The sequence below is a fragment of the Rhinoraja longicauda genome, chromosome 18 (assembly GCF_053455715.1).
Source record: "Rhinoraja longicauda isolate Sanriku21f chromosome 18, sRhiLon1.1, whole genome shotgun sequence".
Classification (NCBI taxonomy): domain Eukaryota; kingdom Metazoa; phylum Chordata; class Chondrichthyes; order Rajiformes; family Arhynchobatidae; genus Rhinoraja; species Rhinoraja longicauda.
Genome location: NC_135970.1, coordinates 28,323,854 through 28,350,217, shown reverse-complemented (window position 1 = coordinate 28,350,217; position 26,364 = coordinate 28,323,854). Strand labels below are relative to the sequence as shown.

General features: G+C 42.7%; 1 protein-coding gene across 3 annotated transcripts in view; it reads right to left on the bottom strand.

Annotated features, from left to right (window-relative positions):
* The window catches only part of dennd2b (DENN domain containing 2B), a 243,904-nt gene that overhangs the window by 51,589 nt on the left and 165,951 nt on the right, over nt 1–26,364 (bottom strand). For all 3 annotated transcript variants that reach the window (XM_078415402.1, XM_078415401.1, XM_078415403.1), the window contains 2 exons: nt 13,482–13,627; nt 5,018–5,233 (listed from right to left, as the gene is read on the bottom strand). In XM_078415402.1, the coding sequence (XP_078271528.1) occupies nt 5,018–5,233; nt 13,482–13,627 (362 nt within the window). The remainder of the gene's footprint in view (nt 1–5,017; nt 5,234–13,481; nt 13,628–26,364) is intronic.

Sequence of the window (26,364 nt, the reverse complement as noted above, 5' to 3'; positions counted from 1 at the left end):
AGTCCTAGCTTGCCCAGACTCTCCTTATAAGTTCAGCCCCTTAACTCCTGGCAACATCCTCATAAATCTTCTCTAGATTCTTTCCAGCTTAATGAAAAACTTCCTATAGCAGGGTGACCAAAACTGAACATATTGCTCCAAATCTTGTACAACCATAATATAATGTCCCTGACTGATGAAGGCCAATGTGTCAAAAGCAATCTTTACCATCCTACCTACATGTCAAGGAACTATGTACTTGTACTCCCAGAACCCTCTGCTCTGCAACACTCCCCATGGGCCTACCATTTACTGTAAAAGTTCTGCCTTGATTTGACTTCCAAAATGCAACACCTAGCACTTCTTTGCATTATATCCTAATATTCCTCAGCCCATTTGCCAGGCTGATTATATTCTGCTGCAAGTTCCGATACCCATCTTCACTGTCCATTAAACCACTTGCTTTAGTGTCATCTGCAAACTTACTAATCATGCCTTGCACATTCTCTTCCAAATTATTGATATATACCACACAAACAGCAATGGGTCCAACACTGATCCCTGAGGTGCATCACTAGTTACAGACCTCCAGTCCTAAAAGTAATCTTCCACCACCACCCTCTGCTTCCTTCCTTGAAGGCAATTCTCTACCTGGATTTAATGGAGCAGACACTTAATAGATTTGGGTGCAATCTAATTCTTGAGCCTGTGTCGCTAGGACCAAGAATTCCTCTCCTTTTTCTTTATTCGTCTGATAATTCAACTTTCAGGCACGTTTATAAATGGGCATCCAGTGAATCCATGAAAAAAGGCAGGAGGAGGCAGTGGGTAAAAATATATTGGGGACCTCTGCCGATCATAACACCATATTTGCAATCTGCCAGAGAAGGGCTGGGGATACAAAATACCTATTCGTTTTCCAAGCACTAATTTTTATTCCATTAGTACATTCTTTGGAAATCAAAGAGATCTCAGTCCTCACTGCCAGCTCAACCTATTCTCTGTCTCGCTATCGTTCTTCATTATTTCATTTCTCTCTTTCTGTACAGACTTTGTTGCTGGCAAATAGCAGCAAAGTGGTCAGTTAGCACCAATGAAAAGGTTCGGGCAATCTGATGGTGTCCTTCATTGTGATTTATACTCTGTGGATTGTCACCTTGTCACCTTGTCGTGGTGGGGAAGCTTGTGTGGTCCTGAGATCCTGAGAGCGATGCCGTCTGGAGCGATGCTCCTGGTAGGGTCACCCATGGCGGTAAGGTCGAGGGGGAGGTCCCTGACAAAGAGCAATCCAACCAAGATCTCAACGGTGAAACACGCAGAGGATGATGCCTGCCTTTAGTGGAGCGTCACAACGGCTGGGAAGGAGGATGACGGCTGCAGCAGAAAAGGTCGTCTTGGATTCCACGCCACTGGATCCTGACCCAGATCTGTCAAGGACCGTGTGGTGGCTGTCTGTGCACCAGTCTCCCCACGTTAAACAAAGTCATGCATAGGCGTCCTCTATGGAGGGGACAGTCATACTTGCTTCGAGTGACCGCCGATGATGATGTGATTTATAGATACATCAGCAACAGCAAGCTCAGTCTCAACCTGGTCAGAAATTCCTCCCCCCAAAAAGTACATTTGGAGTAATTTAATTAGTGATTTGCCTTTGCTTACATTTAAAACGTTCTGATGATCACATTGCAATTCTCAATTCAATGCTTAGAGATCATGGCAGTGGCATTTTTGTGCAGGCTGAGATGGTAAAAGAGGCGAGGACCAGGAATTGGAATAAACTCAAATCTATAAAGTATCTGCTCCATTAAATCTACAACAGGCACGGTGGCACAGCGGCAGAGTTGCTGCCTTGCAGCGCGAGAGGCCCGGCTTCGATCCGGACTACGGGTGCTGTCAGTATGGAGTTTGTACGTTCTCCCTGTGACCACGTGGGTTTTCTCCAGTTTCCTCCCACCTTCCAAAGACATGCAGGTTTGTAGGTTAATTAGCTTCTGTTTCTCGTCCATCGTGTGTAGGATAGAACTAGTGTATGGGTGATCACTGGTCGGTGCAGACTCGGTGGACTGAATGGCCTGTTTCCACACTGTATCTCTCTACACTAAGCCATTGTGCTGGGAAATATTGGACAGGTGATAAAAGAATTAAATTTGTGTAACTAATGGTCCACTTTATAGTTCAGCAAGTTATCTTTCTATTCCTATTTCTTAAAATAATATTCCGTGCGAAAACATTTGGATGATTTCTCATTACTTGGTCTCCTGGCAATTCAGATATCTTGCACTGACATTTTTTTCTCAAAATCTTCTGGCCAGCCAATCATGTGTAACTGGCCAGCATGCTTGCTACCCACCAGACTCGTGAACCCTTGTGAAGTGTTTCCAGGCATTTTGTTCTATTTTTCCAGAGGGAAGGGAGAAATTTTAGTGGAGTTGACAAGTGAGTATTTGCCTCCACATTACAGATTCGGGGTGGTTTTTCCTCCAGGCAATAAATCCTTGAAATTAGGTTGAGGAGTAGCACTGCATGTCAATGTTACAACTGGATGATTAACCCTACTTTCTCCCCATGAAACCTGGAGCGGTTTCACATATTTTCTGGCCTTACTTCCTGGCCAGACAAGATTAGGAATATGGCTGTCAAAATCTTGGAACTGCTGCAATGGGATCCAAACATATAGCATCCAGAGTATGTAGAGGAGGTGACAGAGCACATTCCCCGATCATTAAAAAAGTTTTTCCAATCCCTACAGCCTCAGGCTTTGTAATTGATTATAGCATTGGAGAGATTTACTACTTCTATGATTCAACTTGGAATCAGGCCCACGCCAGCCAAGGAACAGAAACCCTTCAAAAACCAGTGATTAGACAATAGACAATAGGTGCAGGGATAGGCTATTCGGCCCTTTGCGCCACCACCGCCATTCACTGTGATCATGGCTGATCATCCACAATCAGTACCCCGTTCATGCCTTCTCTCCATATTCTTGACTCCACTATCTTTAAGAGCTCTATCTAACTCTCTCTTGAAAGCATCCAGAGAATCGACCTCCACTGTCTTCTGAGGCAGAGAATTCCACAGATTCACAACTCTCTGGGTGAAAAAGTTTTTCCTCATCTCCGTTCTAAATGGCTTACCCCTTATTCTTAAACTGTGGCCCCTGGTTCTGGACTCCCCCAACATCAGGAACATGTTTCCTGCCTCTAGCGTGTCCAATCCCTTAATAATCTTATATGTTTCAATAAGATCCCCCTGGCCCCCCGCCCAATAGCACTCGATAACCGGTCCTGACCCTAGGCCTCCCAGCGACCACCCCAGCCCTACCCGCCCCCACCCTCCAGGCGTACAGGATAGTACCAGTGTACCGGAGCACCTGGAGAAAACCCACGCAGCCACAGGGAGCACCCGAGGTCAAGATTAAACCTGGGCCCCTGGCGACGTGAGCCGGCGACTCCATCAGCGACCCACACAACCCACAGAAACAACCAAACCACAAACCTGTACATCTCCACAATGCAGGAGGAAACCCGAGCACCCAGAGGAACCCCACGTGACCACAGAGAGCACCCGAGGTTAAGATCGAACTCAGGTCTCTGCCGATGCCAGATAGCAACTCTACCGTGGTGCCACTGTGCTGTCCCAAGGTATTGGGGCTTTTGTGTCCTTTACTGTTTATTATGTGGTGTATGTTTATTGGCTCATTTTTCTAATAACAGTGTACTTATTAACCTCCTTATTCGGTCATAGTGGGCAATCAGTAATAACAGAAACCATTTCCCCTGTCTGGTCCATTTAATACGAGGGTTTACAGTATTGATAGAAATCTACAGCATAGAAACAAGCCCTTTCACCCCACCTTGTCCATGCCGACTGTAATGCCTATCAATGTCAATTCCAATTGCCTGTATTAAACCCATCTCCCTCTTACACTTTTCCTATCCAAATACATGTCCGTAAACCGTTCAAATATTGTAATTGCATCTGCCTCTACCACTTCCATTGCTAGTGGTACCATCTTTTACTTCAATCTTTCAGTCTTTCACCATTTAAAAAATAATTCCTCCTTAATTTTTTAATCCAAAGTGGCTGCCATTTGCATTTTGTACGTTTTGGAAAGTCAAACCAGGGTGATGTTCACAGTTGATCATTTGACCTTGGGGAGTGTTGTGGAGCAGAGGGATCTAAGAGTGCAGGTATGTAGTTCCCTTAAAGTAGTGTCACGGATAGTTCGGGTGATAAAGAAGGTTTGGTACATTGGCACTTCATCAGTCAGGGTATTGAGAATAGATGTTGAGTGTGATGTTACAGTTGTACGAGATGGTGCTGAGGCTGTATTTGGAAGGACTGTGTTCAGTTTCGGTCACCCTGCTATAGGAAGGATGTCAATAAGCTGAAAAGAATGCTAAGAGGATTTACAAGGTTGTTGCCAGGATTCAAGGGCCTGAGGCGTAGGGAGAGGTTGGGTAGGATAGGTCTTTATTCCTTGGAGCGCAGGATGTTGATCTTATAGAGTTGTGTAAAATCATGAGGGGAATAAAAAGGGTAAATGCATGGGTAAATGCATGGTCTTTTACCTAGGGTAGGGGAAGATTTAATAATGTTTTCACTGAGGGTGGTGAGTATATGGAACCAGAGGAAGTAGTCGAGGCAATTACAATAACAGCATTTAATAGACTTGATCAGATACATGGATAGGAAAGGTTTAGAGGGATCTAGCAGAGCAATGGAGCAGAGAGTTGGATATACGACCAAACATATGAACGCACCATTGACAATTATCCATATTTCCAAGATTCGATTTTTAAGCCAAACTGTATTTAACTATGAAAAGAAAGTGAAGTATTTGCCTGAGATGTTGTATCATGAAGTCGGTTTAGCGCAATGCTTAGAATGTGTGCTGAAACTCAGATATGACCGCCGAGAACTCTTGGTCATTAATGTAGATGTTGATTCTATGCGTATACATATCAGCATTGCATACAAATAATGAGCAATAATAACGTTTCCAACACATCAGAAACAAAAGGTAGACATTTCTTACTTTAGGAATCCTCCTGGATCGACGTGTAGACAGCAGCTCACTGGTGGTGCTCATGCTGTCATCGTTGAGGCTGGTGGGGGAAGAGGGCACACTAAGGTGGGACAGAAGCAACACATCATCATGGCTGTGCCTTTTGGACAGTCGTGGTAGTCTAAGGGTCCTCCTGTCTATGGTACTACTCAGACGCAGTGACAGACTGCTGGGTTTCGGAGGCAGCTTTGGAAGATAAGTCATTGACCAGGTTAAGTTAAAGCACAAAGAGAGTACACAATCCATGTATCATTTCGCGACTTGTTTTGTGCTGCACTAGCTCCTGAGCCAGATGTTCCTCAGACTCTCTCAGTACTTTTTATTTCAGCCGACCAAATTATTCATGATGACAAACAATGCAACTAAGTGTATTCTAAACGAATTAATCGAAGAGTTAAAAACACGCTCATTGTAACTCAAAACAGTAAATTATATTTAGTCGCACAGTGACAATAAACAGTGGGAAAATGGGCTGAAAGAAAATTAAAGCTACTGTGAAAGAATTAATAAACTAATATTCAGATTATTTAACTATGAATAATTACTGTCAATCTGTGGATTATTCCTTCATGTTTTATAAATTCTGAAGATGTGCAAAGTTCTTTACTACCAATAATAGTACAGGTCCACATGCAGTGAAAAATAAGGTTTATGTGACTCTAAAGCATTTCATTTTATTTACTTTGCAGTCACAAAATAAAGCGAATAGATTGGAGGAACATAATCCATTAGTGTCCTGTCATCACTTTTAATAAGAGCCATTCTCCGATTATTTCCGTGTAGGGAAATGAAACACTGGGCTCCAGATGCACAGGATACTTTCTGAAATCTGCTGGTGCTCCCTATAACTCATGGATCATTTTACACATTTTAGTTTAATAATACAGTGCACATTTGAAGTGCATCCAATTTACTTGGTGTATGTGACGCATACATGTGGATTTTGCCGAAGAATGTGTGTGCTGAGGGTTGATCTTCAAGAGCAAAAGCACTACGCACAAAATCACACAAGTAAGAGCGGTGTGGCGGCACAGTGGCGCAGCGGTAGAGTTACTGCCTTACGGCACCAGAGAACCGGGTTCAATGCTGACTGTGGGTGCTGTCTGCACAGAGTTTTTTACGTTCTCCATGTGCCCGTGTGGGTTTTCTCTAGGTGCTTCGGTTTCCTCCCACATTTCAAAGACGTGCGAGTTAGTAGGTTAATTGGCTTCTGTAAAATGCCCCTAGTGTGTAGGATAGATCTAGTGTACGGGGTGATTGCTGGTCGGCACAGACTCTGTGGGCCGAAGGGCCTGTTTCCAGGCTGTATCTCTAAAAATTAAATTAAAAACTAAAACTACACGAAGCAATGAACGTATTGGTCTACTATAAAAATTTATTTGTGACATATGGATTTGTTTTTTTCGTTTGTAGTACATTTTTTTACATTATACATTTTTCATTTTTAATTAAACTGCCCACAAGGAACCCCTAAGAGATTAAGCTGGCAGTTATCTTCTCCGTCTGTCAAAAGCAGTGGCTTGCAAAATTCAAAGCTTGGCAATAGCTTACTTAGTAACTTGAAGATTATTTGTTCCATCCTAGCAGCAGCAAGGTAGTAAGAAGTGAATGAGTAATCAAGTTCCAGTCCCTTTACTGGCAGGAAATTAATAATAGTATGAGTTTATCAAAAATTAAAGCATGTGTTCACTTATAAGAGTGAAACATTCATGATCAAATTTAAAATATGCACTTTAAATGTCTGCTGTGCAGGAGGCCAAGCTGGTATGTCCTGGCACGTTTGGTGTATAATTTTCTTATACTCGTGTGGTTTGGAGATATTAATTTTAGTTTAGTTTAGACACACAGCGCGGAAACAGGCCCTTCGGCCCACTAAGTCCACGCCAACCAGCAATCCCCACACACAAACACACTAGGGACAATTTACAATTATGCCAAACTAATTAACCTACAAACCTGTAAGTATTTGGTTTGTGGGAAACATAGAAACATAGAAAATAGGTGCAGGAGTAGGCCATTCGGCCCTTCGAGCCTGCACCGCCATTCAATATGATCATGGCTGATCATCCGGATCATGAAAAAACCGGAGATCCCAGAGACAACACATGCGGGTCACATGGAGAACGTACAAACTCCGGAGAAGGAGCAACAGAAGCTTGAGGTGAAATGATTCTGGAGACTGGCAGTACAGCAGGTATTTTCAACCAAATTAGAGCGCATTTTTCATCGTGTACAATGCTTCACTCAAGAGAAAAATATGCAGTATTCTTCAGTATCTTCAGGAGTGAATTAATTGAGAAGATGAGCATTTTCCAATATCTCCAAGAATGAGCAGCACAGAGTGCATTTTTCAAGATGCTCAGAGTACACATTGTGGGAAATAGCACATCCTTTAATGCATGGGTGGCATGCTTGTGACATGTTATTTGAAGAATTACCTGGTTCAGTATGAAGAACGATCAAGACCTGAAATGTCACCTTGCCATTTTCTTCAGACATGCTGCCTGACCTGCTGAGTTACTCCAGCACTTGTGGCTTAGTAAACCAGCATCTACAGTTCCTTGATTCTACATAGTTCATTTAAAATATGTTTAAAACCTTAAGGCTTTGCCTTTAGTCGCAGTCTGTCAGTCTAAATGTTGGATTTAGGATGTTGTGCTAATAGACAAAATGAATGAATGGTAACATGCTCACCCCTGACAACAAAAACAAATGCTGGTACAATCTTGTTTACAATGAATAACTCTCCTTTTAGGGTGGCAGAGTGGCGTAGCAGTCGACTTGCTGCCTTACAGCGACAAAGACCCCGGTTCAATCCTGACTACGGGTGCCGTCTGTACAGAGTTTGTACGTTCTCCCGGTGACCTGCATGGATTTTCTCTGGGCGCTCTGATTTCCACCCACACTCCAAAGACATACAGGTTTGTATGATAATTGGCTGGTAAAATTGTAAATTGTCCCTAGTGTGTGTAGGATTGCGTTAGTGTGCGGTCATCGCTAGTCGGCGCGAACTCGGCGCGTACTCAGTGGGACAAAGGGCTGAATCTCCAAACTAAACCAAACTAATGAACTAAACAATTTAGACAGAAATTCAGATATGTACCCTACATCAAAGGTTACTTCTGATAAACTGGAATCAAGTAACACTCAAGTCTCATTAGTTCCATGTTATAAAACATGGAACACGGTACAGTACAGTGCAGCGATGGGCTCTTTGGCCTACAATGTATGTGCTGAACATGATGCCTAGTTATACTGACCTCATCTGCCTGTACATGATCCTCTATTCTCTGCACTTCCATGTACCCATCTAAAAGGCTTTTAAACAGCACTATCAGATCAGCCTCCACCACCATCATTGGCAATGCGTTCCTGCCTGCGGGGACAAAAAGAACTTGCCCTGCACATTTCTATAAAGATTTTCCCCTCTCACTTTATAGCTATACTCTCTGGCGTTGGAAATTTCCACACAGGAAAAGGGGTCTGAATGTCTACCCTATCTCTGCCTCTCATCATTTTATATACTTCTGTCAAGTTTCACCTCGACCTCTAACATTCCAGAAAAAATAATCCGTGTCTATCCAACCTCTGGCTGTATATCAATGATTTGGATTTGGATGGGTGAATTGCAGGCTTTGCGGCCAAGTTTGCAGAGGATACGAAGATAGGTGGAGGGGCTGGTAGTGCAGTGAAAGCAGGGACTCTGCAGAAGAATGGACAGGTTGGGAGAGTGGGCAAAGAAGTGGCAGATGGAATACAGTGAGGCAAGATGTGGAGTCATGCATTTTGGTAATAGGAATAAAGTGGTAGACTATTTTCTAAATGGGGAGAGAATTAGATATCGGAGGTGCAAAGGAACTTGGGAGTGCTAATGCAGGTTTCCCAAAAAGTTCATTCATAAGATTATGTGATAGGAGCAGAATTAGACCATTCGGCCTATCAGGTCTACTCCACCATTCAATCGTGGCTGATCTATCTCTCCCTCCTAACCCCATTCTCCTGCCTTCTCCCCATAACCTCTGACACCCAGACTAATCACAAATCTATCTCTGGCTTAAATTTATCTACTGACTTGGCCTCCACAGCCTTCTGTTACAAAGAAGAAATATGCAAAATGAATGGGTAGCAAGGAAGGCAAATGCAATGCCAGCATTTATTTATAGAGGATTAGAATATAAAAACATTGGGTAGACGTTTGCCCAGAGTAGGAGATTCAAGAACCAGAGAACATAGGGCTGTACTGCTGAGGCTTTATAAGGCTCTGGTCAAACCTCATTTGGGGCATTGTGAGCAGTTATGAGGAAGGACGTGCTGGCTTTGGTGATGTGCAGGTCTGTACACACTGGAGTTTAGAAAAATGTGGGGAGACCTCATTGAAACTTACCGAATAGTGAAAGACCTGGATAGAATGAATGCGGAGAGGATGTTTCCACTACTGGAGAGTCTAGTATCAGAGGCCATAGCCTCAGAATAAAAGGGCATACCTTCAGAAAGGAGGAATTTCTTTAATCAGAGGGTGATGAATATGGAATTCAATGCAACAGATAGCTGTTGGAGCCGTATTTGGGTATTTCTAAGGTGGTTATTGACAGATTACTGATTAGTACGGGTGTCAGGGGTTATGGGGAGAAGGCAGGAGATTGGGGTTGAGAGGGAAAGATAGATCAGCCATGATTGAATGGCAAAGTGGGCTTGATGGACCAAATGGCCTAATTCTGCTCTTATAATTTATGAACTTTATGAACATGAACTTTCTCTGTAGCTGAAACCCTATAATTTAGGTAAATCTCCTCTGCACCCTCTCCAAAGCCGCCACATCTTTCCTGTAATGGGATGAACAGAATGGCATGCAATACTCCAAACACGGCCGAACCAAAGTCCTATAGAGCTGCATCATGACTTCCTGACTTGTACTCAATGCCCCTAGCAATGAAGACAAGCATACCATATGCTTTCTTTACCAACTGATCTATCTGTGCTGCCACCTTCAGCGAGCTCTGAACTTAAGTTCCAATATAATGTCCACATTCTTCCATTCTATACCCCCACCTATGAAGGCAAGCATTCCATATATCTTCTTCACCACCCTTTCTACCTGTGTTGCCACTTTCAGGGAACCACGAACTTGAACCCCCAGGGCTCTGTTCATCAGTATTCCTTATCGCTCTGTCATTTATGTCCTACCCTTATTAGATTTCCCAAATTACATCATCTTGCACTCGTCATGATTAAGTTTCCTCTGCTAATGCTTCAGTCCACTTTCCATCTTATCTATATCCTCCTGTAGTCTTCCCTTCGACAACCTTCCTCACTATCCACAATATCACCAGTTTTCATATCATTAGTAGATTTATTAATCTCATTCCAACTTTCATATCCATGTCATTTTATAATATCACAAACAACAAAGTTACTGGCACCAAAGCCTCTAGTCACAGACTTGCAATCAGAAAGGTTTCCTTTCACCACTGCCTCTTATCAGAAAGTCAATTTTAGATCCAATTAGCCAGCTCCCCTCAAATCTCCTGTGTCTGGACTTTTGGACAAGCCTACCTTGCGAGATTTTGTCAAATACCTTAATAAAGACCACATGGATAATACCTACCACTCTGACTTAGGATTCTCCTTAATTTTACCGGCCAAGGATGGCCTCTTTTTTCCCTACTAGTTCCTTTCTTAAATGTTTTCTTACATTCTCTATGTATCTCAAAGAACTCTTGAGAACAGCATTTCAGCCATTGACTCAACATTTTCAGGTCCACTGAAACCAACGGATTATTGGCTTTAAACAAGCCTCAGGTAGATGTACTTAAAAAGAAGCATGAACAAAATGTCTACCACCTCCAGAAGTCCCAATTTGCTGCACTTATTTGTGTAAATCCATTGAATGATTAGTACTTGCCTTTTTGCACTACTTGCAAGCAGTGAAAACAAACAGCTTTGATGCCATGATCTCAGGAATAATCCAAATGATCAAGTTGGCAGGTAAAGTGTAGGAAGGAACTGCAGATGCTGGTTTACACTGAAGATAGATACAAAATGCTGGAATAACTCCAGCATTCATGTCCAAGTTGGCAGGTAATGATGCTTTGAGATAAAACTGGCAAAAATTTCTTTTGCAAATTTCAATCTCATACCAAATTTACACAAAAACAATCCGAGAAATTAGTTATGAATTTTACACGGTGAATGACAGGGCTCTGGGGAGTGTTGTGCAGCAGAGGGATGGAGTACAGATACATTGTTCCTTGAAAGTGGCATCACAGGTAGACAGGTTGGCTTTCGAGAAGGCTTTCAGTGAATTGGCCTTCATCAGTCACAGTATTAAGAAGAGAAGTTGGGAGGTCATGTTACAGTTGTACAGGACATTGGTGAGGCCACATTTAGAGTATAGTGTTCAGTTTTGATCACCGTTATTGGAAAGATGTTGTTAAGCTGGAAAGGGTGCAGAGAAGATTTATGAGGGTGTTGCCGGAACTCGGGGGGCCTGAGCTATAGGGAGAGATCGAGCAGACTAGGACTTTATTCTATGGAGCACAGGAGGATGAGGGGTGATCTTACAGAGGTATATAAGATCATGAGAGGAATAGATAGGGTAAATGCACAGAATCTGTAACCCAGAGTAGGGGAATCAAGAACCAGAGGACATGGGTTTAAGGTGAGGGGGGAAGGATTTAATAGGAACCCGAGGGGCAACCTTTTTACACAAAGGGTCGTAGGTAAATGGAATGAGCTGCCCGTGTGGCAGGTACTATCACAACGTTTACGAAACGTTTAGACAGGTACATGGATGGGATAGTTTAGAGGGATATGAGCCAATCGCAGGCAGGTGGGCATAGGTCGGCATGGGCAAGTGGGGCCAAAGGGCCTGCCTAGAACCCTAAACTTGATGACGTCATGTGGTAATAGCTTTACGAACCAAAAAATAAGCTTCTTCACATTATTTTTTTTTCTTCTGGGTATAAAAGTACCACAAATTATTCTGCATGACAACATAATAACTTTGATCTTAAGCAAAATAAAATCATTGAAATTGTTGAAATAATTTTTTCTGACATGCTCCTGCTTGATTCAAACCAGGCTTGCCTGGCTATTGCAGCTCCAGCATGAACAAGCCTGACATATTATACACATATCGTTATTCACAGTGCCTCTTTCTCTGAACTGGTATAGAAATCTCACCTTCCTGGTCTGTGCATTCTTGCTATTTCCCACATTAACTAACTTTCAAAAGGTTGAAATGGTTGTTTGGGATTGATGGCAACAAAAAATATAGCATATGTGTTTGATGTGTGGCCTGAGTCACAGTGAAAAAAAGAGGAAGATAAATCTTATTTAAGTTTGCACAGTCTGACGGTGGAATTAATTACTTTGCAATCCAACAAAAACTCGTGGGCGTGATTTTTACGGTCAGCAGCTCAGCTTATACATAAATTTTGCTTTGTATTGTCACAAACTTAGGGATCATTTAAATGAGGATGACATAAAAGGGTCATATTGTGAAAGCCTTTAAAGTGGAAATGTGTACTTTTACATCTAACGTGAACATGGGTATAAATAAAGTCCAACAATTTTCTATTTAACATCTTCAAACAAAAAATGGTATGGTACCATTTTAATGATATTGCTTTTATTTTAATGGGGCTCATTTGGAACGCAAATAAAATCAGTAAATTTATTTTACAAAATAACATCAACCTGTATTTATTAAAACTTCCAGGAATGTTATAATATGAAAAGTTATGTTTATTTCTCATTCGCTTTGTAAAGCACTTATCATACCACCACATCTGAAAGACAATCTTTCTGACAATAAGTTATACACTCTGCATTACGCTGGCCTATTAAGAGAAGGATGTAAATCCAATTTTGTTTCATAAGGGAAAAATATCCTGTTAATTTAATAGCATATTAATGTAATACTTCAAACTATACTGACTAGCTTATTTCTTGATAATTCAGAGCACCCTATCAATTAATTCTGAGTGAAACATGTGATTCTTCCTTACGAAATATAATCAGATTAATTCTATGAATTTCTGTAAGATTGGACATTGTGAAGGTAAAAAAAAATCTGAAAAAATGAATCTTTAGGGTGTATTTGGTGAGCTTGTTTTATTCTTTCATTATCTATACACAGTTCCATTTTGGCATAAATTCAGAAAGCATTGAAAAATCATACAAAAACGTGAACGATTATTTTTTTAATGCTTGGCATTATAACATGTTTAAGTTTAGACAGTTTTTAATTCATTTTCGGTTTAAAGAAAGTTGCAGAAACAGCTTTCATTGCCAAACCAACTTGGTTAGGCTGACGGCAATCATCACCACATCCCAGCTCAGTCCTTTTTTTCCTCTAGCCTTATGAAAACAAACAGACCCAAAAGAGTTTTCCTGCATGAATTGCATGAGAAACATAAAGCAAGAGAATTACCTGGGGAGGTGTAGTATACTTCCTTTCCTGAGGGGACCACATCCTGTGCAAAGAGTCTAGGGAATTCTCAGATGAGAGCTGTAACTTTCTGCCAAGGTATCGACCTTTCAAATCCACATCTTCATAAGGATTTTCTTTAGGGGTATCTGTGAAGCAGTGTAGAGAGAAAAAACAGGCTGATCCAACGGAGTCATGTGAATCTAAAAATATTTCCTCAGTTGGCAGACTAGGGCAGACTTCTGTTTGTAGTTAACTTTTTCTCCTCTTAGTTGTTTTATCCAGTGATTATTTTTCAAAAGAGTAGAGTTTTCTTTAGAAAGTGTACCAAAGCAGTAAATCCCTTGCAATGCCAAACATAATTGGGTAGCTCTGGTGTCACAGAACAGGATGTGATGTCACTTGAATTACTGCTTAAAGATTGGGTTATGAACATTTTTTAAAAAAATTGGTGACTCACTTTCTGACCCTAAAGTTGAATGCTGCATGTTAACACTTTGCCACTATTCCTCGGACAGAGTATTATTTTTAACAAAAAGTACAACACATTTCAATGCGTTTAATGTTGTTTTGTTTATTTAGTCCATCTCAAAGCAGCTGAGAAATGTTTCCATTGGCAAAGGGAGAACACATAGTCAGATGTTCAAAGATACAGATGGTTACAATGATAGTTTATCTATTAAAGCCTTATTTTCCCATTAAGTTGTGTTAGCTTGCTTTCTAAATTTGTAAGTCCCATTTCCAAAGTTCTTTAATTGCAAGGGAAAAATCTCTCACAAAACTGGTTCAGCTTTAGACTTAGAAATTCATTCTCACAGCACTGCAAAAGTGCTGTATTAGATATACACATAACCGGCAGCAACATTGAAATCATTTCTGATCCTCTGAGCAACACAATTTGACCCTATCTTTCCATCATGATTTTCATTGGAATAAAAGACACAAAGTGCTGTAATAACTCAGCGAATCAGGCAGTATCCCTGCAGTACATGGATAGGTGACGTTTTGGGTCGGGACCCTTCTTCAGATTTTCATTAGTGCTGGAAAAACAGTTCTGGCATAAAAGCTGCTCGTCTGACATCAGCAAAAGTGCAACATCCATTTTTAACCTTTTACAGTGATTTTTAAATCTCAGTGGTCTAAATAAAAGCAAAGCAGCCAAATTTCCCTAATATGCTGGAAGGGAAATCAAGCAGGTTTGCAGTGAGATGCAGGAATTATAAAGGTAATTTGTTGGGGGGTTTAAAATAAAAAGCGGCTGATATCTGCAATTTGCCCCAGAGGAGATGGTAGAATTAGCTACAATCATAATATGTGAGAGACAGCCACTTAAAAATGCAGGGCTTAGAAGGATATGGACCAAATGTGGGCAAATGAAAATAGTGCAGATAAACAATAAGATTGGTAAGCTTGTGGTGGGCTGAAGGGCCTGTTTATGTGCAAAACAACTCTATGATTCTCTTTCCCTCTAAACCACACCATCTTCAGGCCATTCACATTCTTTGCCAGGCTGCTTTACAGAACTGCAGTCGACTGCTTACTCTTTTTTTAAATTCTTGGTTTTTAACCATGTATTGTGCTTTTTTGTATGTAATTTATTCTGCTTTTGTATGTAATGTATTATTTGTAATGTCTTGTCTTGTATCTGGACCCTGAGTCTGTAATAAAGTATTGAATTGAACTCTATCCACTTGAGACTAAGCCTTCCTTGTACCCTTAACTATATTGCTACACTGGAAACCGACTTCTAGCTAGTGCACTTCTTGCTGGTTGACACAGAAACGGAATATAGGCATCATGGACAGTCCAAAGACGTACAGGTTTAATAATAATAATAATGCATTTTATTTATATAGCACTTTTCATATACTCAAAGACGCTTTACAGAGATTTTGAGAACATAGGGAAATGAATAAATAGATAAATAAGTAAATAAATAAATGAACAGAGAAAGGAGACAGAAGGTGAGGTGACCTTCAGTGGTTGAAGGCAGTACCGAACAGGTGAGACTTCAGCGATGTTTGTAAGTTAATTGGCTTGGTATAATGGTAAATTGTCCCTAGTGTGTGTAGGATAGCGTTAGTGTATGGGGATCACTGGTTGGTGCGCACAAGGTGGGCCAAAGACCTGTGGGCCAAAGACCTGTCTCTAAACTAAACTAAACTAATCACTGAACAGTTTTTGACCGAGTGTTTACAGGGGCCATTTCCCATATCTAGATTTTTCTAAGTAGTATTGCCCACACAGACTACAATTCACCAACACTATCCTCACTGAGATTAGTGACCTCCAGTGACCTCAAATACCCTTATTCATGTAACGGGAATACACTTAAATCAAAGACAATGTCTCATTTGCCCTTTGCTTGGGATCATTCTAGGCCTCTTCTGTATGGAACTAAAATACCTTGCATGTCCGGCAGCATATGTGGAGAGAGTAGCAGAGTTAATGCTTCGGGACAGGTGGTTATCATCATACGAGTTTCCTGCAATGCCCACCTTGAAGGTGCTCTCCTCTCCATTGAGATTTCCATTTGTCTCTTTTAGCCTTGCTTATCCCAAATGGTTTCTATTCCTCTTCTCCGTTTTGGCAATGTCTTGCCAAATCTCACTTTCACCATCACAACCTTTTCTTGATTCTCCTGGCCTTCACCCTTTCACACATATTCTGATTTCCCTCCGCACCTCCAGTTCTGCAACTTAAAGCTGGTAATTTCCTCAATGTCCAGCTTTGATGAAAGGTCATACATCAAGCTGAAACGTTAACTCTTTCTTTCTCGAGAAGTACGACCAAACCTGCTGGATCTCCAAAATTATATTTCAGGTTTCTAGCAACCGCATTTTTTTTACTTGTTGATCACTGGTTGATGACTTTAGATGAATCAACATTAACTGGAGCACACTCACAATCCATACAGTCAAAGCTAAATCTGTACAACCACAACTGCTGTCTTTATGGACGAGAAATGCTGATTTGTCCTTTTGTTCCCCCTCTCCCCCCCTCCTGATCTATAATAATTTGTGTAATACCTGCACAAATGCAACAAAATACAGGCATGTATCCATTCAAAGTGATGATGGCTTACTTGCAAAACAGCAGACTTTAAATAAGCAAACTGGATTTGCCAGACTGCCTGTGAAAATATTGCATTGCGATAGAGCAAGGAGTAGCAAGAGAGATCATTGGAACATAAAGAGGAGGATCTGGAATAGAATGCATAGCACTTCGATTTTACTCTGCAATTTAACAAGATCATGCCTGACCCGATCGTAACTGCAAGACCACTTTCCCACCCAGTCTCCATGATTCATAACTCCCTTGCGATTCAAATACTATGGGAGTTGCTATTTTGTATATTAACCATTTAATTATGTTATTTACGTACGAACATGTTAGGAAGTCGTTTACCGGTTACATTGTAACTGCTTCGGCATTCTGTATATTTATCTTAGCATTCTTTATACTCTTGTAACTGCTTAGGCATTAACTACTTAGGCATTCTTTATACTTTGATGTGTACCAAACATTATCTCTTTTTGTACTTAGGCGTTCTTTATATTTATCTCAGCACTCTTTATACTTTGATGTATACCAAACATTATTTCTTTACCTTTTGCAACTGTCTGTATCCGTGTCACATTTGGATGAAAGATAATGGTGGCGAGATAAGAAAAGACATGTGCCTTGGGATGATGGATGGACTAGGATAGAAAACAAGGGTGGCAAAGTGTGACGGGATATGAGCATTAAGATAAGGATAAATTACTGAATGGGATTTAATGGTGGCGGGACAGAGGGGTGACTGCAAAGAAATGAATGATTGAAGAAAGGAATGTGGGTATGAGGTAAGGTAAAGAAGATAAGGTCTGGAAGAATCCTATAAAAATAGGCTGCCGGGTGTACTAAGTGGGCAGTCAGGCGGTTGATGTCCTGGTTGTTCCAGCCGTTGTTTGCAAATAAAGGCTTTTAACTTCTTGAAGAATTCTCCGTGTCGCCTGTCTTAATTTTGAGGCTCAGGGAACCACAACAAAATTGGCGCTGCGAGCAGGGTCGGAAAGAGGCCCGTTCGATAACGGATGACAAGCTAAAGGCACTTCCAAGACCTTTATGGGCTCCCCGGGACAACAGGAAAAGGGTGTCCACCCGCAAAAAAAGGTAGGCGGTTTTCCGCTTTATTTCGACTAACAGCCTGTTGAAAACGGGGGACCACTGGTGACACAGGAGCGCCCAGGCGGTCCAAGGGCCTCTCCGATCCAACAGAACCTATCGCTAAATTATTCTAAAAAGGAGACCCGGAGGATTGCTCAAGAAGGCTGCGCAGTGGGGTAAGTAGAAAATAGTTAAGTTAAGAAAGTAGATTTTGTGTGATGTGAATAAGGCCTCGTGGATACCACTCTAAGAGGATAGGGGACTGAATAGACGAGGCGTCCTGTGGATACCGCTCTAGTTAACTAGGGATCTGCACGGGCAAGGTAAGACGTCCTGTGGATATCACTCTGGTTGGCTAGGGGTCTGTACATGCAGGATAAGGCATTGTGTGGATACTGTCCTAAGTGAGTAGGGGTCAGTATGGGCAGAATAAGAATTGCAATAATTGGATAACATTTTTTTTAAATTGCAAAGTATTAAAGGAATATAGAACTGTAGAAGATAGAAATAGCGTAATAGGTAGTATAGTGACCATAGAGATGGAACAGAGTGAGGACAAGGACTGCATTTGAACCGACTGACCAAGTGCACTAAATAAGACGAGTACAATGAATAAGATAACTGCAGTTGAACTATTAAGTAAGAAATTCCCCGTATCCAAAGAGGATATTAAAAAGCACTCTGAAAAATGGGAAAAAAGGACAAAAAAAATTGGTTACGAAATGGCCCAAGGAAGGCACGTTTGATATAAATATGTGTGATGAAATGGAAGTGTTAATTAAGAACTATAGGCCTAAGGATAAATCAGAAACCCGAGTAACGAAAAAGGAAAAGGAACTAGACGTGCTTAAATTATTTAAAATAGAAGGAGGAAGGCTGAGGAAAGCATACCAGGAAAAGAATACCACCCCAAACAAGGGTGAAAAACCCGAAAAACAGCATGAAAGTCAGGAGTTTCAGGAGAATAAATCAACTCTATACCCCAGCCTAAGGGACCCTGGGTATCCCCCTCCCTATTCCGGCCAGGACAGAATAAAGCAGTGTCCTTTGGTGAAGGGAATAGTGGAGATAGAGGGAGAAGTCACAGCTTGGAACGATGAGCAAGACATAAAGGAATATAGACAGAGAAGGGGGTAGCGAGAAAAGGAAAGAATGAAGCAAGAAGAACGGGAACTAGAAGCAGATATTAGAAGGCTGCAGGACCTCAGGGACCTCAGGGACAGAAAGATCTATGAGACCCGTCAGGCAGTAAATGAGGAGTATGAGGGAGACAACAACGCAGAATCACAGGCGAGTAATCAGCAGGCATCAGAGAAAGGGTAAAACTGTGAGAATGAATCGGAATTAGAAAGTGATGGGGAAAGAACAAGGACAATGGAGTATAGAAGGGAAATAGAGGCATCCATGAAGCACTTAGAGACACAGATAAGGGAGTTGGAAGAGAACGTAAAGAGAGAAAGAAAGGAAAGCCAGGTGTACGCTCAGGGAGGAATGAGGTGGGAAAGCATACAGGTAGAACCACAACAGGGGATGGCAAGGGGGAGACTGGAGCTGAGGGATGGAAGGATGCCTTTACTTTTGAAAAAGGCAGGACAAACCCAGTATATCCCTTGGGCGACCCGACACCTAGAAGGGCTGAAAAAAGCCTTGCCCAACATGTTTGACGGGGCAGGAAAATGGATACAGGCCTTTGAGGAGGAAACTACGGGACGGTTATTGGCTATGGGAGATTTGAAGGCACTACTGGTGAAAGTGATAGGAACCACAAAATTAGCAGAACTATTTGAAATGGCCGGGATAAAAAACGCAGCAAATAACCCAATGGTTGATGGCCGGCCATTTGACCGAGTCAGACGGGAGGTATGGCAGGCCCTCAGAGACTGTTACCCGCTCAAGGTGGACCCAAAGACATTGAGGGGAGACCCGCTGGGGGACACGGAGAACCCAGCAGCCTATTTGGAGGATCAACTGAAAAAGTGGAGACTTGAAACCGAACAACAAATAGACGGTAATGAGTTAATGACCGCTTTGTTTCGGACCAGTGTGGTGGATGCCATGCCCCCTCAGGTTAAGTCCAGACTGGAGGAAGTGGTGGGATTGACAACCATGCCCCACTCCCAGTTCAGGGACCACCTGGTTCATGCAGTCGACAAATATCGTAAGGATAAAAAAAGACTGGTGGACCAGCATGAAGAGGTGCAGAGAAAATTGATGCAAATGCAACTAGAAGAACTGAAAAAGAAAGAACGTGAAAAAGGAAAGAAAATGCTGGCAGTAACAACAGACCCAGCTGAAACAGCAGAAATGAACAATGCACCGATGCATAGTGGGTCCTCTGACAGAGCCAGGCAGAGGCCAGAGAATCCCATGCCAATAATAAATGTCTTTGGAGGAACGTTTCCTCAAATGCTCTATCAGGGACAAAATAAATCAGGAAATCAGCCCCGACAGGCCTGGGGCCCCCAAGGGGGGACGCAAGGAAGGGGACGAGGAAGGCCAGTAAGTAGACGGACAGTTGATAAAATATGTTGGGGATGTAATCAGGTAGGGCACCTGAGGAGGGACTGCCCATACCGTCCGTGGCCCGGTCCATACCAACAGGAACCCACAGAGGGTGAGCAGTGTTTTAACCCAGGGTCAGCACCAACGGGCCCGACTGGAGGCCCAACTGGACTCATGAACCCCTATGCTAGATATTAGGGGTGCCCAGAGAACCCGGATGGGAAGGGACTTTACCCAATGATAACACGAGAGGCAGAAGAAGAACCCATGGTTCAGGTAATTTTGGGAGGGCGGGTAACACCTATGATGATAGATACTGGAGCCACATACACTTGTGTGCAGCCGCAGTATGCCTCCCACCTTCCCATGTCAGGAACATTTGTTAAAACTGTAGGGTTCTCGGGAAAAACACAGTGAACACGATGCACAACCCCTGTAAGTTTGAAAATGAGCAATAGAGAAATAGTATTACCGATATTGGTGTCTGTAGGAACCCCCGTTAATCTGCTAGGCAGGAATGCCTTGTTGAAACTAGAATTAAAGTTGGAATGTACCAAAGATGGTCTGAGCGTGGAAAGATCGAATGCCCAGTTGTTTATGCGGGAAGCTAGAAAAGCTAATGTATTTTGGATAGGAGATATAGAAGATCAAATTTGGAAAACGTGGAACAGGTGGAAAGAGGGAGTGATGACCATATTACCTGAAGCAACCCTGCCCAAAACTGAGCTACATTGTACGGTACGTTTTGACGAGACCCAGGACATAGGGCAGGAAAGGTTGTGGCGCCAGGGCCTGTTGGAGGCGGGAGTACTCGTTAAAACAAAGAGTCCCTGTAACACCCCGCTATTACCAGTTTTAAAAGCAGACAAGTCAAGGTGGAGATTAGTACATGATCTACGGGCAGTCAACGAGGTGGTGAAAGATTGGCCAGCAGTGGTTCCAAACCCACACACACTACTAACATTCCGCAGGAGGCAACGTGCTTTTCAGTGATTGATCTTTGCTCGGTAATCTTTAGCGTGCCGTTAGCGGAATGACGTCGGTATTTGTTTGCGTTTACTTATAGGGGCATTCAATATACCTATACTAGGATGCCGCAGGGATTTAAACACTCGCCTCATGTTTTCAATCAGGTACTGAAGGCAGATTTGGAAGGTATATCCTTGGATAGTACGTTAATACAGTATGTGGATGATTTGTTGGTCTGCTCCGAAAGTAAGGAGCAGTGTGAGCAAGACACCCTGACTCTTTTGGAAAGGCTGGCGTAAGGAGCCCATAAAGTGTCCAGGAAGAAGTTGCAGTTTTGTAAGCAACGGGTGGAATATTTAGGACGGTTGATCTCCAAAGGAGTAAAGGCTATAGCACCAGATCAAGTTGAGGCAATAATTAAAGCTCCCAAACCTCGGACAGTAAAGCAGATGATGACATACTTGGGAATGGCAGGATACAGCTCAGACTGGATTGGAGAATATGCTGAAATTGTGATGCCATTAAGAAAAATACTGAAGGAAGCAGGACACGCAAGTTTGAAAATGGAATGATGAGGCGGAGACAGCTTTTAACACCATTAAGCACGAGTTACAGTCAGCCCCAGCCCTGGCCCTGCCAAACTATGAGAGAATCTTTCACCTGTAGGTTTCCAACAGACAGGAGGGCTACGCTGCAGCAGTACTGATGCAGGAAACAGGCACAGGTAAAGCTAAGCAGCCTGTAGCTTACTACAGTACAAAATTGGATGAGGTGGCGCAGGATTACCCACCCTGCTATCAGGGACTGGCTGCGTTGCACTATGCGTATGACAAAGCCTCGTCTGTAACCATGGGCTATCCTGTGATTATATATACGCACCACAAGGTAGCAGAGCTGTTGGAAAAAAGAAAGTTTGTGTTGACACCGGCTAGAATAGTAGCGTTTCAAATGCTGTTGACATTTCCAGACATTACTATACAGAGATGCACCACAAGTAACATAGCTGATTATGTTCCGCTTGATCACGAGGGAGAACCCCATGATTGCGTAGGTAAAACGATGTTTTTTTCTAAGTTAAGGGCAGACCTACAATCAGAACCACTGAATGATGAGGACAAGAAAGTTTTGTTTATGGATGGTTCATGCTATAGGGATCATGATGGCAATCATGCAGGGTTTGCAGTGGTGCAGCAGGACCAATCAGGTTTTCAAACAATCAAATTGGAAGCTTGCCCACAACCTTGTTCAGCCCAGTTGGCGGAGATTAAGGCTCTAACAGCAGCATGTGAAATGATGGAAGGTGAGAAAGTTGACATTTACACAGATTCAGCATATGCACATGGGGTCTGTCATCTGTTTGGGGCAGTATGGAAGCAGCCAGGCTTCAAGAAAAGCAATGGGGATCCTATACAGCATTTTCAGCAAATTTCAGACCTAATAAAGGCACTGAGTAAACCTAGGGCGCTAGCTGTTGTTAAATGCCGGGCACATAAGAAGGGGAACGACATGATCACAAAGGGCAATCATGCTGCAGACGAAGCAGCCAGAAAAACGTCTGGATGGCAATCAGCCATTATCGCCCCTCAGGTAAATTTGGACCTGGAACCCACACAGGAGGATATAGTTGAAATGCAAGGTAGGGCTACTCTAGCGGAACAAACAATGTGGAGACAGAGGGGAGCCAAGCAGAATGCAGAGGGCCTGTGGACTACTGAAGAAGGTTTGCTGGTAGCACCTACACCTCTGCTGACCATCCTCATCTCAGAAGCGTATGGGTTAGACCATTGTGCAAGGGGGGAGGTGATAAGAAAAATAAAGCAGGATGGGTTTTGGTCACCCTATCTACAGGCTTCAGCAGATCACATTCAGTCACAGTGTGAGATATGTGCTCAAAACAATGTCCGAAAGGGAATAGTAACACCTATAGGTCATATACCTGTGCCCGAAGGACCATTTAGGCACTTGGTGATCGACTATGTGGACATGCTGAAAACGGTAAGAGGGAAAAGATACATGCTGGTAGTAATTGATAGATTTAGCAGATGAGTGGAGGCGGTACCATCTAAAGATTTGGGTGCAGGAACTGTAGTCAAGTTTCTGATGAATGAGGTCATCCCACGATTTGGCATACCAACCGAAATCAGTTCCGACAATGGAACGGCTTTTATCCAAAAAACGGTTGTTGGTGCTGCAAGCCCTAAGAGTGAAACAAAGATTTGGGTGTGTATACCACCCTCAATCTCAGGGCATGGTAGAAAGGGTTAATGGAACATTGATGGCCAAGCTGAATAAGATTTGTGCAACCACAAAGTTAAATTGGATCGATGCCCTGCCACTGGCATTAATGAGCTGTCGCGTGCAAACTAATCGATTAACTCATTTAACACCACACGAGATGCTCACTAGCAGACCCATGCCGATGCCCAAATGGAGAGGTCCTTACAAGGGACCAAGCTTGGAACAATTGGAGGAGGAACTTAAACAATACATGCAACAGTTAACTATGATACACAAGTATATTTATACACAGGAAAAGCAAAAGGAGCCAGAGGTGGACCAAGAAGATCAGGTCTATGTGCGAGCCTTTCGACGAAGGTGGAATGAGCCAAGTAGGGAAAGCCCGTTCATGGTAACTAAAGCCTCACCGACTGCTGTCCAGGTAGAAGGCCGGTCTACATGGTACCATCTCAATCATTGTACAAGGACTGTCCCACAGGCACAACCTGTGAATAACCTCGAGGTAAGCGGACGAGAGAACGAAAACGCAGGAGAATGATCAAGCGTTGCCCAGTTCATAACGGAAGTCTTGGGAGACATTAGTGATTCTGAGGTTGTTGAAGATGAGGTCGTGGGCGCCTGTCCTCCTCATGACAATATGGGCAGAGGCGACATGGGGGAGGCTACTATTGCCTCTTCCAACTCAAACCTGGAAGTCCTAGACTTTACAGATTTGGACTTGGCAGAACCAGACTGGCCCTAACGTTGCCCTGCTGGGGTCAGGGGAGCAGGTACGGAATCGAAGGGACATTAGGAATAGGGATGGCTATGACTCGGTTATGTGGCTCACGGCGGCCACTAATGATTGGTATAAGTGGGCGCAATACACGGCACAAACTATGAAACTATCACAATGCATCATATGCGCCAAAGCCAAGGAACAAATACTGGCTATACCAGATCCTCATAACGTTCAGAATTTTTACAAAGCATAAAACAATGGTCAGTTATGTATTACCGCCCAATACAGTGTCTAAATGCAGCAGGATCAACACAAGTGACTTTCCCAGCAGAGCACTGTGCATTATGGAATTTCACACAGGTAAGAAAACCCTACCCTAAGCCACCACAAGGGATTAAGATCAAAAGTACGGAGCAATATGAGTGCTATCATGCAGCAAATGACATGCATCCAGTAGGGACATTCCCAGGTAAATGTACAAGGATCTGGAGATGCAATCAGCAAGATCCGAGTCAGTCAGCCTGAGACTGGCCACTGAAGGTTGGTGTTACTTTACTGCCAAATTGTAGGACTATCTTGATGGCAGATGTAGCTATAGCGGACAGATTTTGGATGTGCGGAGGCAGCCCCAGAAATACACTTCCGCTTAACTGGACTGGTCTATGTGCTAGGGTAATGTTAGCCCAATCAGTCCTCGTGATCAGCCCACAGGAGGCGTTCGTGAGTACTCGAACGAAGAGATTGTTTGACCAAATGCCCGAGGGAGTCTACCTGGATGCGATAGGGCAACCCAGATGAATCCCAAATCAATTTAAAGCTAGAAATGAGATTACTGCTGGGTTGGAATCGAAACTGTTTTGGATCACACCTGCAAAAAACACAGAATGGATCAACTACATTTATCACAACCAGCAAAGATTTATTAATTATACTGAGGATGCGCTATCGGCCTTAGGGGAACAGCTTGACGCCACCAGCAAAATGGCATGGCAAAACAGGCAGGCCCTGGACTGGTTATTGGCTGAAAAAGGGGGTGCCTGTATCCTTTTTGGGGAACACTGTTGTACTTTTACACCCAACAATACCAGCCCAGGCGGGCTTTTTACTAAGGCAATGGAAAAATTGGAAAATCAAAGGCAAGAAGTTAAACAAAATGCAGGTTTTGGGCATCAGCTCTTTAGCTGGCTGGAAAACATGCTAGGCGGCTGAGGAGCATGGTTGGCTAACATCGGGATAACTATCGGATTGGAATTACTATTGTACTGTTGTGTTTTTCCATGCATCAAATCTCTCCTCGTAAAAGCCACTGCGAAGCAGCTTCCGGTGTTCCAGGATAAGAGTGAGTCTACACTCCAAGAGGAGCTGACCCCGCCGATACAATACTAAAATGACGAGCAAATTGCAGTGGAGGGTTACTAAGGATGTAGTTTGTAAGGGTGGCTGGGTCTTTTTTCCTACCCCAGGCAAATGGGGGTGGGTTTTTGGCCTAGTAACCCAGGATATGTTAGAAAAAGAACACTGACGAGCTGCACACTAGATATCTAATTACCCTAAGTTGGGGGCTAATGATTGTGATTGGATTTATGACTTAAGTCAACAACATGTGAGGCTTTTAGTTTTCTTTTTCTGTGAGACCACATAGGTCTCAAAGGGGGGATATACGGGAGTTGCTATTCTGTATATCAGCCATTTAATTATGTTATTTACGTACGAACACATTAAGAAGTCGTTTACCGGTTACATTGTAACTGCTTAGGCATTCTGTATATTTATCTTAGCATTCTTTGTACTCTTGTAACTGCTTAGGCACTCTTTACATTGTAACTGCTTAGGCATTAACTACTTAGGCATTCTTTATACTTTGATTTGTACCAAACATTATCTCTTTTTGTACTTAGGCGTTCTTTATATTTATCTCAGCACTCTTTATACTTTGATGTATACCAAACATTATTTCTTTACCTTTTGCAACTGTCTGTATCCGTGTCACATTTGGATGAAAGATAATGGTGGCGAGATAAGAAAAGACATGTGCCTTGGGATGATGGGTGGACTAGGATGGAAAACAAGGGTGGCGAAGTGTGAAGGGATATGAGCATTAAGATAAGGATAAATTACTGAATGGGATTTAATGGTGGCGGGACAGACGGGTGACAGCAAAGAAATGAATGATTGAAGAAAGGAGTGTGGGTATGAGGTAAGATAAAGAAGATAAGGTCTGGAAGAAACCTATAAATATAGGCTGCCCGGTGTACTAAGTGGGCAGTCAGGCGGTTGATGTCCTGGTTGTTCCAGCCGTTGTTTGCA